Consider the following 12,895-nt stretch of genomic DNA (forward strand, 5'->3'; position numbering starts at 1 on the left):
TTTCTTTCTTGAGTCTAGTATATGGGTCGATTCTATATGCACTATCTGTCTATTTCTTTCTTCTATCCGTTTTTCTAGCCTATGCCACATGCGAATGCTTCCAGTTTGTTCTTCAACGTTTCCAGGTCTCACATCAAGTCCCCCCGTGCGAGTTTTTCACAGCATTGGCAGGCTCGGCTTCAAGCCTTACCGAGTCCAACCAGAACAAGTAGAGCGACATTCATCACTGCGATAATTAGCCACACAATGATAGCGATGCTAGTGGTGAACCAATTGTTTCTCATCTTCACCCCCTCCGTTCGGTTATCGTTCTCGCCATAGCTGACTCGCTCAACGGGGACAGTCATGTAACTGCTGCGGCAAGTGAAGTAGACGAGAGGTGCGGTGACAAACGGAAGGATGACGCTCAGCACAACTTGGCTGGCGTTTAGGGTCTTGTCTAGTCCCTCTCTCCCCACCGCCGCGGCGATGATGATACTGGGAATGATGCTGATGGAACGGGTGATAAGTCTGCGAAGCCAAGGCCGGATGCTCCAGTTCAGCATTCCCTCACTCACCATCTGGCCCGCCATGGTGCACACGATACCTGCAGAGATTCCGGAGAGGAGCAATGCCAATGCAAAGATCAAGCCGGCTGCAGGAGCAATAGAGCTGGAGAGAAGGTCGTGGATAGCCCAGAGATCGGCATCATCCGCACTCGCTGTCCCATAGAGGGAAGCACCGGCGACGATAAGGATCGCACTATTGACGAAAAGAGCAAACGTGAAGAGGGACAGAGTCAGCTCGATGATAGAATACTTCATGCAGCCGCGTATCGCATGGATACTCGGTCTATACTCCACCTCTCCACCAGTACTCCCTAAGCAGACGGAAGGGTCTACGTAGCCTTGAGTGACGTCAAACTCTTTCAACCGAGACTGGACAACTCCACTTCCGAGAAACATAGAGTGAGGCATGACGGTAGCACCGAGAATGCCGCAGCTTTGGTAGAGGCTATTATTCGAGGATTAGCGCTAAATATCAGAAAAAGCATATGACGGTGTATCTTCTCACCCTTTGGATTGCACTATCGCAGACGATGGCAGGTATCCCCGAAAGACGTCCCCAATCGACTCGTGTTTGATAAGGGAAAGTTGAATACAGAAGCAGATCACCACCCCAAGGACCAAGGCCGTGACGAAGAGCTCAAACAAGCGTAATCCCCACATCGCGCCATTGGGTCTATAGAAGATGAGAATGAACAGGACATCGGCGAGAGTAATGGCGCATCCAGCGACCAGAGGGATCTTGAGTAGCAAATTGAGAGCGATGGCGGACCCCACAACCTAGACAAACATCAGGACTGCGGCGGAATAGACGCAAGATTGGAGGGGCCTTACTTCTGCGATATCGGTCGCGACTATTGCAGATTCGGAGAATATGTAGAGAATGATGACAAGCCACTTGGGTAGATGTTCTCGACAATTCTCGGCGAGGTTCAGTCCTGTCACGGTACCCAGCTTGATACACAATGACTGCAAGAAAATGGCAAAAAGATTGGATAGAAGAACAATGAATAGTAAAGCGTAGCGGAATTCGGCGCCGGCAGCGATATCAGTCGAGTAGTTTCCGGGGTCAATGTAGGCTACGGCGATCAGGAAACCGGGGCCAATGAAGCGGGAGAACTTGACAATGGATTGGGCCATGCGAACAAAAAGTGAAGACGTAAAGGTCGTAAAAGATCGGCGAGGTGGTCTGTTGTCCCCAGGTGATTCACACCCGGGGGTCGCAGCGACCACTTCGCCTGGGGTCTTCTTTTCAATCTCGGTTCCGTTGTCGTCTTGTTCAGGTCGTTGCGATGGCATGGTTGCGATCCCTTCCCCCGAAGTGCCTCCCACGCCTGAAGCATGTCTTCTGTGCACCTTTGAGTTGGCGATTCCGTTGAAATCGTTGCGGGTGGTCAAGTCTGCATTCAGGGCGGGAGGGTTCTGATTCCACCCGGGATGTTCGAGCGTGTCGTCGGTGCGGGAGGGGCAATTCATGGCGGATTTGACAGGGCGAAGTCTCAGCGGTAGTACTGTGACATGAGAGACGGAGTGGACAGGAAGATCGCTCGTCGTCCGTTTGATCGCGATGGAGAATTTGGTGGCCTGGGAGAGAACCTTGTGGGGGCCTCACGTTGACGCTTACCGAAACCGCCCGACTGTGTCGACGATCGCTGCAGTGAAGGACTGTGCAGTGGTAAGATCAGGATGCGATGAGTCAATTATCGTGAAAAATTGTTATGAAGCCCACATCGCGGCATTGAGATGCGAGAAGGGAGAAGACAGAGAATGAATATGTGAGGTAAGAAGGTGGAAGACATGGTTATAAGGTTACCATGACATGACGGCATTCGCTGTTCTCGGGAGGAACCCGAAAACGCCCTATCATGATGCAGTGGGAGGACGTCAAGATGATCCTAGGGAAAGAATCAAATGGAAATGCATATCTCAAGATTCTAAAGCGAATGTATTTCTATAAGAAGGGAGTATATCGATAAAGCCCACCCCCACGATCCAAGAAACTGATAGAGAGGATCTGCCTTGGCGGGGGGGGGCAGATCTTGGTAGAGACGGATGCGTCCACTACATACTAAATACGGAATCCCATGCAACAATCCGACAGTCTGTAGATGTTTCTCCCGACGACAACCAATGCACCACGTCAGAGGGCTTCTGCCTTTGTTGTCAGATCAGATAGCAAGCAAAGACAGACAACAAGGCCCATCATTTGATGGATAAAGTGCAGAGGATGCGACTGCAATGCGGCCATTGTTCTCCGAGGCGGGTTGCCCCCAGCAACGTCGATGACGGCGTTCTGTTTACATGCCGTGGGCTCCTCCACTCCAGACAGACTGCGATCATTCCTCCGCAACGGCCTAGACGGCGCTCTTTAGTCGATCTTTAGCCTGTGGGCGATGCAGGTCGGCCCTCTTCAAATGTCCGGTATGCCCTCCAGTCGTGGATTCTCGTGATCGGTCATCTTTTTTCTTCCTCTTTCGTCTTCGACTTCGCTCTTCTCCATCGCATCTCGTTGTCTCTGTTGTCCTTTCAATGTCTTTGGCTTCTCGCAAAGACATCTCGTTATCCTTTTGCTGTTCTTAATTGCTCTGTTGTCTGCATTGCTCTTTTTGTTTTTCTCTCGCATCACTCGTCCTTGCATTGATTGCCGTTGCATCAAGCTCGTCTCCCCGTAAGTCTTCCTGTCCCTGTCGGTCTCCATATCTCCTTTGTCCCATGTCTCACTCTTTATTCCCTGGCTTCCTCACTAATCATACCCATAGTTTCAGGTTAAAGGCTTAGAGATGGCTTCCAACATGCAAGCTCCCGCCATTTTCGACGACGCTACCCGGCTGCCTCCCAAACCCTCCGTCTTCAAAGCGTTCCTCTCTTCCTCCAAAGCCCATCGCAGAAACCTTTCCACCGACGATGCCATCTCCTCCAAGGCATCCCATAAAAGTCAGCCTTCAGAAAGCTCTTCCATATCTCCCATCGACCAAGCCTACGCTACTCTGAATCAACAGCCTCTGGCCGAGATCGCCCCCAATCGCGATGGTCCATATCCTGCCCCCACCCAGCAGAAGAAAGGAGGCTTACACAAAAAGACCAAAAGTGCAGTCTCCCTCAAGTCGCTGAGGAACTACATGGAACGGAAAGAGCAAAAACCAGAAGAACCCGCCCAGGAGTCCGCCGACATGAAGCCGAAGAAGGCCAAGTCAGCCAACAGTCTCTCGGCCATTCTGAAACGCTCTCAACGAGGACGGAAGGGTGATGGCTCAAAGGATGGCCGTGATAAGGAAAACCGCAGTCCGACCGACCTCGTCGATAGCATGCCTTCCCCTCTCTGGGGTCCCTACACACCAGAACCTTTCAGCGATCAACAAGCCATGCCATACTCTCACAACAGGCGCAGGACCCTGCAAGAAGAAGTGTCCCTCTATACTCCCAAGGGGTATGGTCCGGACCAACAACGTAATTTCTGTGACTACCAGCAGCCTTCCCTCACAAACCGAGCTGCGGCCAAGCCACGCCCGAAGTCCAATATCTTCTCAGGGAATCGCAAAGTAAAGGACTTCTTTGGTCCCCTGCAGAATATTTCCCTAGAGAGGTTGTCGATTGTGGATCAACCTGATACCTCCTCGTCGAAGACGCGAGGACGACCTCGAGGCCTGTCGAAGCCCGAACCCTGCCCACAGCCTGAGCAGAGGCAGGAAGAAAGCCCTAAGAGGGTCTCCCGCGTCCAAGCGGCCATTTCGGCATTCAACGCAAAAGAAAGGGAAGCCGAGTTGCAGAAGAAACTAAACTCAAAAGATCTCGAGAGCGAGTTCGAAAAGCTTCTGGTCAGTACCCATTGTGAATGGCGGCGTAGCTTGGGGCTAACGGAGTAACAGGACGCGAGGAACATCCCTCATAACATGAGAGATAAGATGCGATCACTAGACACGAACATCAAGGCTGATTTTATTCAAAAAGATCGAGCAGAGAGTACTCCACTCAGTGCCGGACCAAACACCACCACGTTTGCCAACGATAGCACGGGCCGACGTGGACGCCGCAAAGACCAAAAGGATGAGCAGCAGAGTCAGGATGGGAAAGGCTCGCGGTCCCGGTCCAGGAGTCGGGGTTTTACGTTTTCCAAGCGCACCTCCTCTCCCACAAAAAAGCAGCGGCCTGAGATCGGGATATCATATCGGCGTCCCAAATCTGCTGATCTCTCCCAACCGGCAGGACTTTCTAAGATACTGACCCCGGCGACATCTACGACATCTCTATCTGCGACAGCGTGCCGTGATACCGCCGCGGATCCTTCGGATTTCGTTCATTACCTGAGAGAGATTCAAAAGCCGGAGATGATCGAGATAGGCAAGATGCATAAGCTTCGGATCCTCCTGCGAAACGAGACCGTCAGCTGGGTTGACACTTTCATCGCGGACGGAGGAATGGATGAGATCGTACAGTTAATCTACAGGATCATGAAGGTTGAATGGAGGTGCGTTTTGGATCTTACTGCGAGAGGGAAATACACGCTAACACCTCCCAAGGGAAGAACATGAGGACAATCTGCTCCACGAGACCTTGCTGTGTTTGAAAGCACTCTGCACGACTTCCAAGGCGTTACAGGGCCTCACCGCTATCGAATCCGAACTCTTCCCGGCGTTGCTTAAGATGCTGTTTGACGAGGAAAAGAAAGGGCCGAGCGAGTTTACTACGCGCGGTATCATCATCAACCTGATTTTCACCCAACTTTCCTTTGCAACTTCCGACAGGGATGCAGCGTCGCGTGCTGCTCGCATCCTTTCCTACCTGCGGGACCCTTCGCCACCAGTGGAGAACCAGCCGTTGTCATTCATTGCCAATATTTACCAGTCGCGGCCCTATCGAGTTTGGTGCAAAGAAGTTACGAACGTGACGAAAGAAGTCTTCTGGATCTTCCTGCATCACTTGAACGTGATACCGATCGTGAAGAATGAAACGTCTACTTCGGACTCCTTCCGGGCCCGCCATTTCCCAGCTCCCCGGCCTCCAGTTCCAGCTGCGCCGTATGTCGGTGGGGTCGAATGGGATGCCACCAATTATCTCGCCGCTCATTTGGATCTCGTGAATGGGCTCATTGCGTCCCTTCCGTCGGCCGAAGAGCGGAACCAGCTGAGGACAGAGCTCAGAGCTTCCGGGTTCGAGAAGGTTATGGGCGGCAGCTTGAGAACCTGCAAGGAGAAGTTCTACGGCTCGGTCCATGATTGTCTGCGCACCTGGGTGGCTGCCGCTGCGGAAGACGGGTGGCCCTACCTGGCAGTGCGTGAAGGCCCACCGCGTCCGGAGCCTAAGTCGCCCACCAAGTCCCCCATCAAAGGCGGTAGTCCGAAGAAGGGCCTTCTTGATGAAAAGCCTCCCAGACTGGAGCTTGCGCTGGACCCTCCTGCTAACCGAGTGTCTCGGACGGAAGAAGTTGGCAATTGGCTGTAGCTGGCTCTCGATGCTCCGGTTCAACCTTTGCCTTCAACCCGTGCATCAGCGTGGTCTCTACACATGTTGTGGCGTTTTCTTCCTACCTGTTTTTCTACTCCATATTCAGCTTACTTACGTTCTCTTACAGTTTTGGGATATTGAGGCCCGGCGTTGGTATTTTCTGGGCGTCCTGGGATGCATTTCTCCGTTGGCGAAAGGGCATGGCGAGATGATTTAATGAAGGAATGGGCCCCTTACACGACGAGTTTTGACGTTGTCGCAGGTGCATGTCAGACAGCGATTCTTATCTTTTGCACCGACCGCCGTGTCGTAGCTCCGCCTTCTTTGACACGATGAATGACTGATGTCCCGCATTGTAGTTAACCAGACCGACAGTTGATTTAAGCATGATTGCCAGTTTGATATTTTCTCGGATTCTAAGATAATGTACAATATGCCCCGACAGGAAAGGAACGGAGAGCGGGAAGCTCTTCCTCTGGTATCATATCTCTTACCAATAAAACTCCGTATGCATAGATGCATCTATGAATATCGTTAATCGATCATTCTTTGGTACTGTCGTCCGATTTAGCGACAGGTCGGGGCGGCTGGGGAGTAGAGAAGGCGCCTTTGACGCCCGTAAAGAAGGTTTTCCGAATCTGCGACAGCGTCAGTCGTAATTTGTATTTGTATTATCTTCGCAAGAAAGACTCTCACCTCGTCGAACGGACTTCCCCGTTCATCCCACTCCATGAACAGCATCGCATAGACGAGAACAACTAATCGCATCAATGCATCAGCGCCATCCTACCACAGCACATCGTCCTCATCAACGAGGACGGTATCTTACATCCAATCGCAGTCCACTGAGCCAGCTTGGTCGCCTTGGTCCACTTCGGACGGGCGAACTTGAGCGCCGCGCGACGGCGGTACTTGCGCTCGAGGCGGAATTGGTGCTTGGGGGAGAGCTTGGACATATCTGGGGGCCATTGGCGCTTGGGTTTATACGGGCTGTAGTATTCGCCGTCGAGGGGCGGGTGCGTGTCGGATGTGCTGGAGGGGTTGGAGCTGAGACGGAATGGGAAGGAGAGGGTTGCGGATGTGTGGGAGAATGGTCGCGTCGATGTCAGGGTCGGAGTTGGAGACGAGCGAGTCTGGTTAGGGGGTTGGTTGTTAGTTGGAGTGGTTTGTCGAGGGACTGTATTCGGGGTTGGGGAACGTACGTGAGAGGCTTGGAGGGATGTCCATGGGGAGACGGACCGGGGTGTGGATGTGGAGGAGAGGAGGGAGGAAGACCTCCGTGGGAGCAGGAATCGAAACATTTGGATGCTGTATCTGTTTGTGCAGCCAAAGGTGTGTATAGACTGGTGGTGGTGGATAGAGTTGAGGACGGAGAAAAAGCTTCCCCGATAAGCGTGGAGTTCCGCCGCCAAGACTGTTCCGCCAGCCAGATTAGTCGGTTTAAAGGATATCGGGTCTAAGATTATTGATCCTCTGTCTAGTTAGGATTTGTGCAGTGTTTACTCTATATTCTAATGTATCTGTATAATTGGATTTAGTCTGATGTCTGGTTGTATCCAACAATATACGCGCAATGTGATTGGGAGGCTAGACCGAAATATATATTCGGACTGTTCACATCATCTGTGCCGAAACTACACATTTTCTACCCAAGTGCTACCGTATGCCTCGGAATTGTATATACCGACGACGAGACACTTGAATGCCGCAGTCACAGTAATCGTAGTCCTGTCTCTGAACAGCTAAGAGTGGCTTGAATTGATGTATACGCTATATATCGGGTACTCCAATCAATCCCTCAAAACATAGTAAGGAGCAAATGATCCTGTGTCATTATCACAAGATCAAACCGTGCTTAGTCTGATGATGATGCGGTCTTCACATGAAACTGACGAGGCAATCGGGAATCCCGTGACTTCCCCGTCCATCCCGGAACAATGATGATGCGGGAACCTCGGTACTTTCACAGGTCGGGGGCAACCATTATTTATTACTGACAGCATCGTCTCCACGGGGTTCCTCTCCTAGACAGTATTCTTAAAGAAATCCCCTTCTTTCCTCTCTTTCTACCTTCTCTCCACGTTCCATCCCCGTGTTTGAGGTCTATCCATCTTGCCTTTCGTCTTCCTGTTCTTCTATACCCATTCCGTTGACGTCATACCATCACCATCATGTCTTCTGGTAAGCCACCACTCTTGCTAATCACTGGGGCTGAATGAAGTCTGACTGACCGCCGATAGCCCAGCAACGTCTCACTCAGGTCGCCTCCCACTTCGGCGCGGGCGGCAAGAAGGGTGTCGCCGCCATCACCGAGAAGCACCCCAATGATATTGTTGTGACTTGTGCCCTGCGTACTGCCCTCACCAAGGGCGGTAAGGGTGGCTTCAAGGACACTGCCGCTGCGGATCTGCTCGCCGGTGTCTTCAAGGGCGTCATCGAGCGCAGTGGAATTGACCCCAAGCTCGTCGATGATGTTGCCGTCGGTTCCGTCCTTGCCCCTGGTGGCGGTGCCACCGAGTTCCGTGCTGCTGCTCTCGTGGCTGGTTTCCCCGAGACTACAGCCGTCAAGAGTCTGAACCGTCAGTGCTCCAGTGGTCTGCAGGCTATTGTTGACATTGCCAACGCCATCAACTCTGGTATGATCGATGTCGGTATCGGTGCTGGTGTTGAGAGCATGTCCTCTCAGTATGGGTACGTTTCGAGAAGCCTTGCGTGATTCTGGATCTTTACTCACAATGCACTAGCCCTGGTGCCGTCACCGAGTTCTCCGAGCTCCTCGAAAACCACATGGAGGCCGCCAACTGCAAGGTGCCCATGGGTGTCCTGTCCGAGCAGATGGCCAAGGACCGCAACGTCACCCGCGCTGCCCAGGATGCTTTCGCCGCTGCTTCCTACCAAAAGGCCGTCAAGGCCCAGAAGGCTGGTCTCTTCAACGAGGAGATCTACCCCCTTCAGGTCAAGTGGACCGATCCCAAGTCCGGCGAGGAGAAGACTATTACCGTGAAGGCCGACGATGGCATCCGTGACGGCATCACCCCCGAGTCTCTGGGCAAGATCCGTCCCGCGTTCGCCAAGGATGGCTCCATCCACGCTGGTAACGCTTCTCAGATCTCCGACGGCGCGGCCGCGGTCCTCCTGATGAAGCGTTCCACTGCTGAGCGTCTCGGCCAGAAGATCCTGGGCAAGTACGTTGCCGCCAGTGTGGTCGGCGTGAAGCCCCTTCTCATGGGTATTGGTCCCTGGAAGGCCATCCCGGTGGCCCTCGAGAAGGCCGGCATCACCAAGGACGACGTTGACATCTACGAGATCAACGAGGCCTTTGCCTCCCAGTGCGTGTGGTGTGTCAACGAGCTGGGCCTGCCCCAGGAGAAGATCAACCCCAAGGGCGGAGCCATCGCCTTCGGTCACCCTCTCGGTTGCACCGGAGCCCGTCAAATCAGCACGCTGATGACGGAGCTGCAGCGCACCAACAAGAAGATTGGTGTGACTAGCATGTGCGTGGGTACCGGTATGGGCATGGCTGCCGTCTGGGTTCGCGAGTAGAGGATGGCTCGCGGGCTTAAAATTCTTTCACTTTTGTCTTACTTATGTTGTTTTCTATTGTACAGCGATCTTATACATGGGACGGGTTTTCAATTGTAGTTGCATACTTGTCAGAATACCAAGGGAGCAGGAGACTCTGAATTGAGAAGATACCTGTTGTGGTCAAGACCGTGTTCATTTGTAGTTCATCTAGCCGTAGTCCATCTGGGCCCGCTTGCGACTCCTAAATCTTCGTCCGGAACTGCTTGAAAGCATCAAACACGTTCATGCCTTGCTCCACCGCCTCCTTGACCTTGTCGTCCATGGCCACCAGCTTCGGCATGACCTCAAGAACCTGGTCCAATAGATCGCGCGGAATCGCAACCACGCCTTCCAGCGGATCGCAGAAGATAATATCACCCTGGAGAAAATAGCGTCAGAAACGGTCAAATAGTTCTAAACAAAATTGAAACCCACCGGAGAGACAGTCACACCCCCAAGGGAAACAGGCACATTCCGCGCTCCCGGTTTGGCTTCCGCACCGGTACCCACCGTCGACGTACCATGAGCCCAAACCTGCAGTTTCAGTTCCTCATTAGCCAAACAAACACCTTTTGGACGTCTGACAATAGGGAACCTCGACAAACCGGAAGTTGACAAGCATTGATCTCAGCGAGATCTCGCACGCGGCCATTGACAACTGCGCCTTGGACGCCGAGCGTCTTCATGCGCACCGCCATGATGCCGCCCAGGACGGCGCAGTACTGGCCGGCGGGCTGCTCGATCACGGCGACGGTCCCGGGCTCAGCCCAGTCGACCCAGTGCGTGCCGGCCGGGAAGCTGTGGGTGTCGGCAGTCTCCGGGACGGGGTCATTCTTTGCGATGAATTTGGCGGTCCATGCGGGCGCGATGATTTTGGGTGCAGTGGCGTTTCGGCCGATGGTGGGGGAGAAGGGGACTGGTTGTGCACGGTTAGTATGTAGATATGGAGCTGGGTCTGGATGGCGCACCAAAGTCTGCGAGATGGCCTGCTCGCGGGGCGGTGCCCTCGGGGGCCTTTTGGAGTTTGAGTAGAGCGTCTGAGATCTATATGATGGGGTCTTTGTGAGCCATGATGTGGTGAGGGCGAGGAGTATAGCTAGGTCTGCCGTACGTCACATGCCGAGAAGTTCTGGAGGGCGTTCAGCTTTTCTTGCAGGGAGGTCGTCATAGTGCGTCTTGCAAATTGGCTCCGAGGAATCGAGATCAAAGTACTACGGGGGAGGAGCCCAGAAGACGTTCGGAGGGCTCTTGGGATGGTCCTGGGCAGGATATCCATGCGATGTGATGCTCAGTATGGTTGGTGCGGGGAGGTTCGGAGGAGCGGAGGTTAGTACAATGAATGGGATGTTTTGATAGTACAGATATCAGGGCTTTGATTAGATTGAGATCAATGATCAGACGCGTGCTCTGTTGTTCAGATAAGGTCGATTGATCGGATATACTGCAATAGTTAATAGTCTGGAACCGGAGCATCCCGTGAGAAGCGAAGATAACCGAGGATGTGGTGTTGACATCATTCAGGAACGGCAGACATACTGCGTGCATCCACATGTTAAAGTGAGACAGACAATAGACCTTAAGCATGTTGACTTTATTTGTGGGCGCTCTTTTAATTGCTGTTCTACCAGGTAGTATACAGTTGTGGTCGGTCCTTGATACCGTACATCTCGCCGTGAACCAGCCAACCATTCCCATTATCTCCACCATCTTGGTGGAATAACCCATAGGACATCAGCGACTTTGATATATTCTAGAAATCCAAACTGATCGATCCTTAATTCCGTAGATAGTTGCACCCTGAGTGAGTCGAGACAGGCCTCATTAGTCAGCCTTTGATACCCCGCGATCTGCTCTTCTTGCCTTATTGGGCCTCGTGCTTTTCTCCGGATATTATCCGGGCTGCGGCCACCTACAATATAGACATCCTCTCCAAACTCCCGTCCACTGTCATAGAATTCTCCTCTACAGTATACTCTCCATCATGACTCGTGCACCCGCTACCTTCACCGCCGAACAACTGGAGCAGTATCTCCAACGCATTGGATATGCCAACGACGCCGTCGCCACGGGAGATGCCCGCCTAGATCGTCTCCAGCAAGCTGTCATTCAAAGCCCCCTGGCGGCCCTGACGGAACTGCAGCGACGACATCTCGCGGCTATCCCGTGGGGTAACTCGGCGCTGCATTACTCCACCCATCATTCCATCTCAACTCATCCCGCCTGCGTCTTTAGGAAACTGGTCACCCGTCGTCTGGATGGCTACTGTATGGAGAATACCAACCTCCTCTATGTGGTCCTATGCTCCTTGGGATACCAGGTGTACCCGACTGGCGGGCGAGTGAGCAATGCACTTGCCGGTGGGGATCCGACTGACGAGACTTACATCTATCTGTACGTATCGACTGTCCACTGAGACTTCGCTTCGTGAGATCGGGACATGCGAAAGACCTGTCTAACTGATGAGACACGTAGGAGTCACATGATCCTCATCGTGACCATAGCTGACAAGAGATATATGGTACGTATTCGAGCTAAGACTGAAGGAAGCAGTTTCTCATCAGGATACACTAGGTCGACGTGGGTTTCGGCCGCAACGCGCCTACCAGTCCGCTACCGCTGCAGGAAGACGTCTCTGCGACGTTGATTGCACCCGAAGAGATGCGCTTAATCAAGACCAGCCTTGCTGAGTGTGTGGATCAAACTCAGAAGTTCTGGGTCTACCAGGCCCGGTCCCCCGGCGGTCATTGGACTCCCAACTATTCGTTCTCCGAGATGGAGCTCCTGCCGCAGGACTTCGGCATGATCAACTTCTACACCAGTCAGAACCGCTCAAGCTTCTTCACCCAACGGCTGGTGTGCACGCGGGTGATCCTAGACGATCATTTGGAACCTGTGGGCATCTACATCCTGTCAGGGACGGAGGTCAAGAAGACGCTCCGGGGGGAGACGGAGGTTGTGGCATCGTTTAAGACGGAAGAGGATAGAGTTCGCGCAATGGCCGAATACTTCGGCATGTATTTCCATGAACATGAGGTCCAGGGAGTCCGCGGGTTACCGTCTCAGATCAAATAAGCATCGCAACCGGACAACTGCGTTGCCAATCATGCTCCTTTGGAAATATGTGTACTGGTACATAGCGTATAGATATAGTTTTCTTTTCTTTTCTTTGAATCAAGGCATGGATATTGATCTAAAAAACTGTAGGCGAACATATAAGGAGACATAATAGACAATTGCGCCGGACTTAGAAAATCCGTTTCTCGAGCTGGGAGAGCATTAGCGTTTATTCCACAAACGGTGAAATCCAGTCTGTAAACCTACCTTCCACGGATTGCTGACTTCGA

At 52.7% G+C, this 12,895-nt stretch overlaps 6 protein-coding genes across 6 annotated transcripts; 3 read left to right on the forward strand and 3 right to left on the reverse strand.

Moving 5' to 3' along the window:
• Positions 1-1,049: 1,049 nt before the first annotated feature.
• On the reverse strand, positions 1,050-2,021 carry ATEG_03977 (transporter protein SMF2; the record flags this gene model as incomplete). The annotated part of the gene is made up of 2 exons (XM_001213155.1): positions 1,050-1,325; positions 1,380-2,021. 2 exons carry the CDS (start codon positions 2,019-2,021, stop codon positions 1,050-1,052), a joined length of 918 nt encoding a protein of 305 aa, XP_001213155.1.
• A 1,316-nt stretch (positions 2,022-3,337) lies between these two features.
• On the forward strand, positions 3,338-5,984 carry ATEG_03978 (uncharacterized protein; the record flags this gene model as incomplete). Its single annotated transcript, XM_001213156.1, has 3 exons — positions 3,338-4,360; positions 4,412-5,010; positions 5,063-5,984. 3 exons carry the CDS (start codon positions 3,338-3,340, stop codon positions 5,982-5,984), a joined length of 2,544 nt encoding a protein of 847 aa, XP_001213156.1.
• Positions 5,985-6,529: 545 nt separating this feature from the next.
• Positions 6,530-7,629, reverse strand: ATEG_03979 (uncharacterized protein; the record flags this gene model as incomplete). Its single annotated transcript, XM_001213157.1, has 5 exons — positions 6,530-6,625; positions 6,684-6,745; positions 6,817-7,120; positions 7,190-7,401; positions 7,626-7,629. 5 exons carry the CDS (start codon positions 7,627-7,629, stop codon positions 6,530-6,532), a joined length of 678 nt encoding a protein of 225 aa, XP_001213157.1.
• A 529-nt stretch (positions 7,630-8,158) lies between these two features.
• On the forward strand, positions 8,159-9,530 carry ATEG_03980 (3-ketoacyl-coA thiolase peroxisomal A precursor; the record flags this gene model as incomplete). The annotated part of the gene is made up of 3 exons (XM_001213158.1): positions 8,159-8,168; positions 8,228-8,678; positions 8,732-9,530. The coding sequence occupies 3 exons, from the start codon at positions 8,159-8,161 to the stop codon at positions 9,528-9,530; spliced, it is 1,260 nt and encodes a 419-aa protein (XP_001213158.1).
• Positions 9,531-10,093: 563 nt separating this feature from the next.
• ATEG_03981 (uncharacterized protein) lies at positions 10,094-10,719 on the reverse strand (the record flags this gene model as incomplete). Its single annotated transcript, XM_001213159.1, has 3 exons — positions 10,094-10,467; positions 10,520-10,595; positions 10,663-10,719. 3 exons carry the CDS (start codon positions 10,717-10,719, stop codon positions 10,094-10,096), a joined length of 507 nt encoding a protein of 168 aa, XP_001213159.1.
• Positions 10,720-11,532: 813 nt separating this feature from the next.
• On the forward strand, positions 11,533-12,623 carry ATEG_03982 (arylamine N-acetyltransferase family protein; the record flags this gene model as incomplete). Its single annotated transcript, XM_001213160.1, has 3 exons — positions 11,533-11,942; positions 12,024-12,069; positions 12,123-12,623. 3 exons carry the CDS (start codon positions 11,533-11,535, stop codon positions 12,621-12,623), a joined length of 957 nt encoding a protein of 318 aa, XP_001213160.1.
• Between the last annotated feature and the right edge of the window lie 272 nt (positions 12,624-12,895).

This window comes from Aspergillus terreus, genomic scaffold, assembly GCF_000149615.1.
Source record: "Aspergillus terreus NIH2624 scaffold_5 genomic scaffold, whole genome shotgun sequence".
Lineage (NCBI taxonomy): Eukaryota > Fungi > Ascomycota > Eurotiomycetes > Eurotiales > Aspergillaceae > Aspergillus > Aspergillus terreus.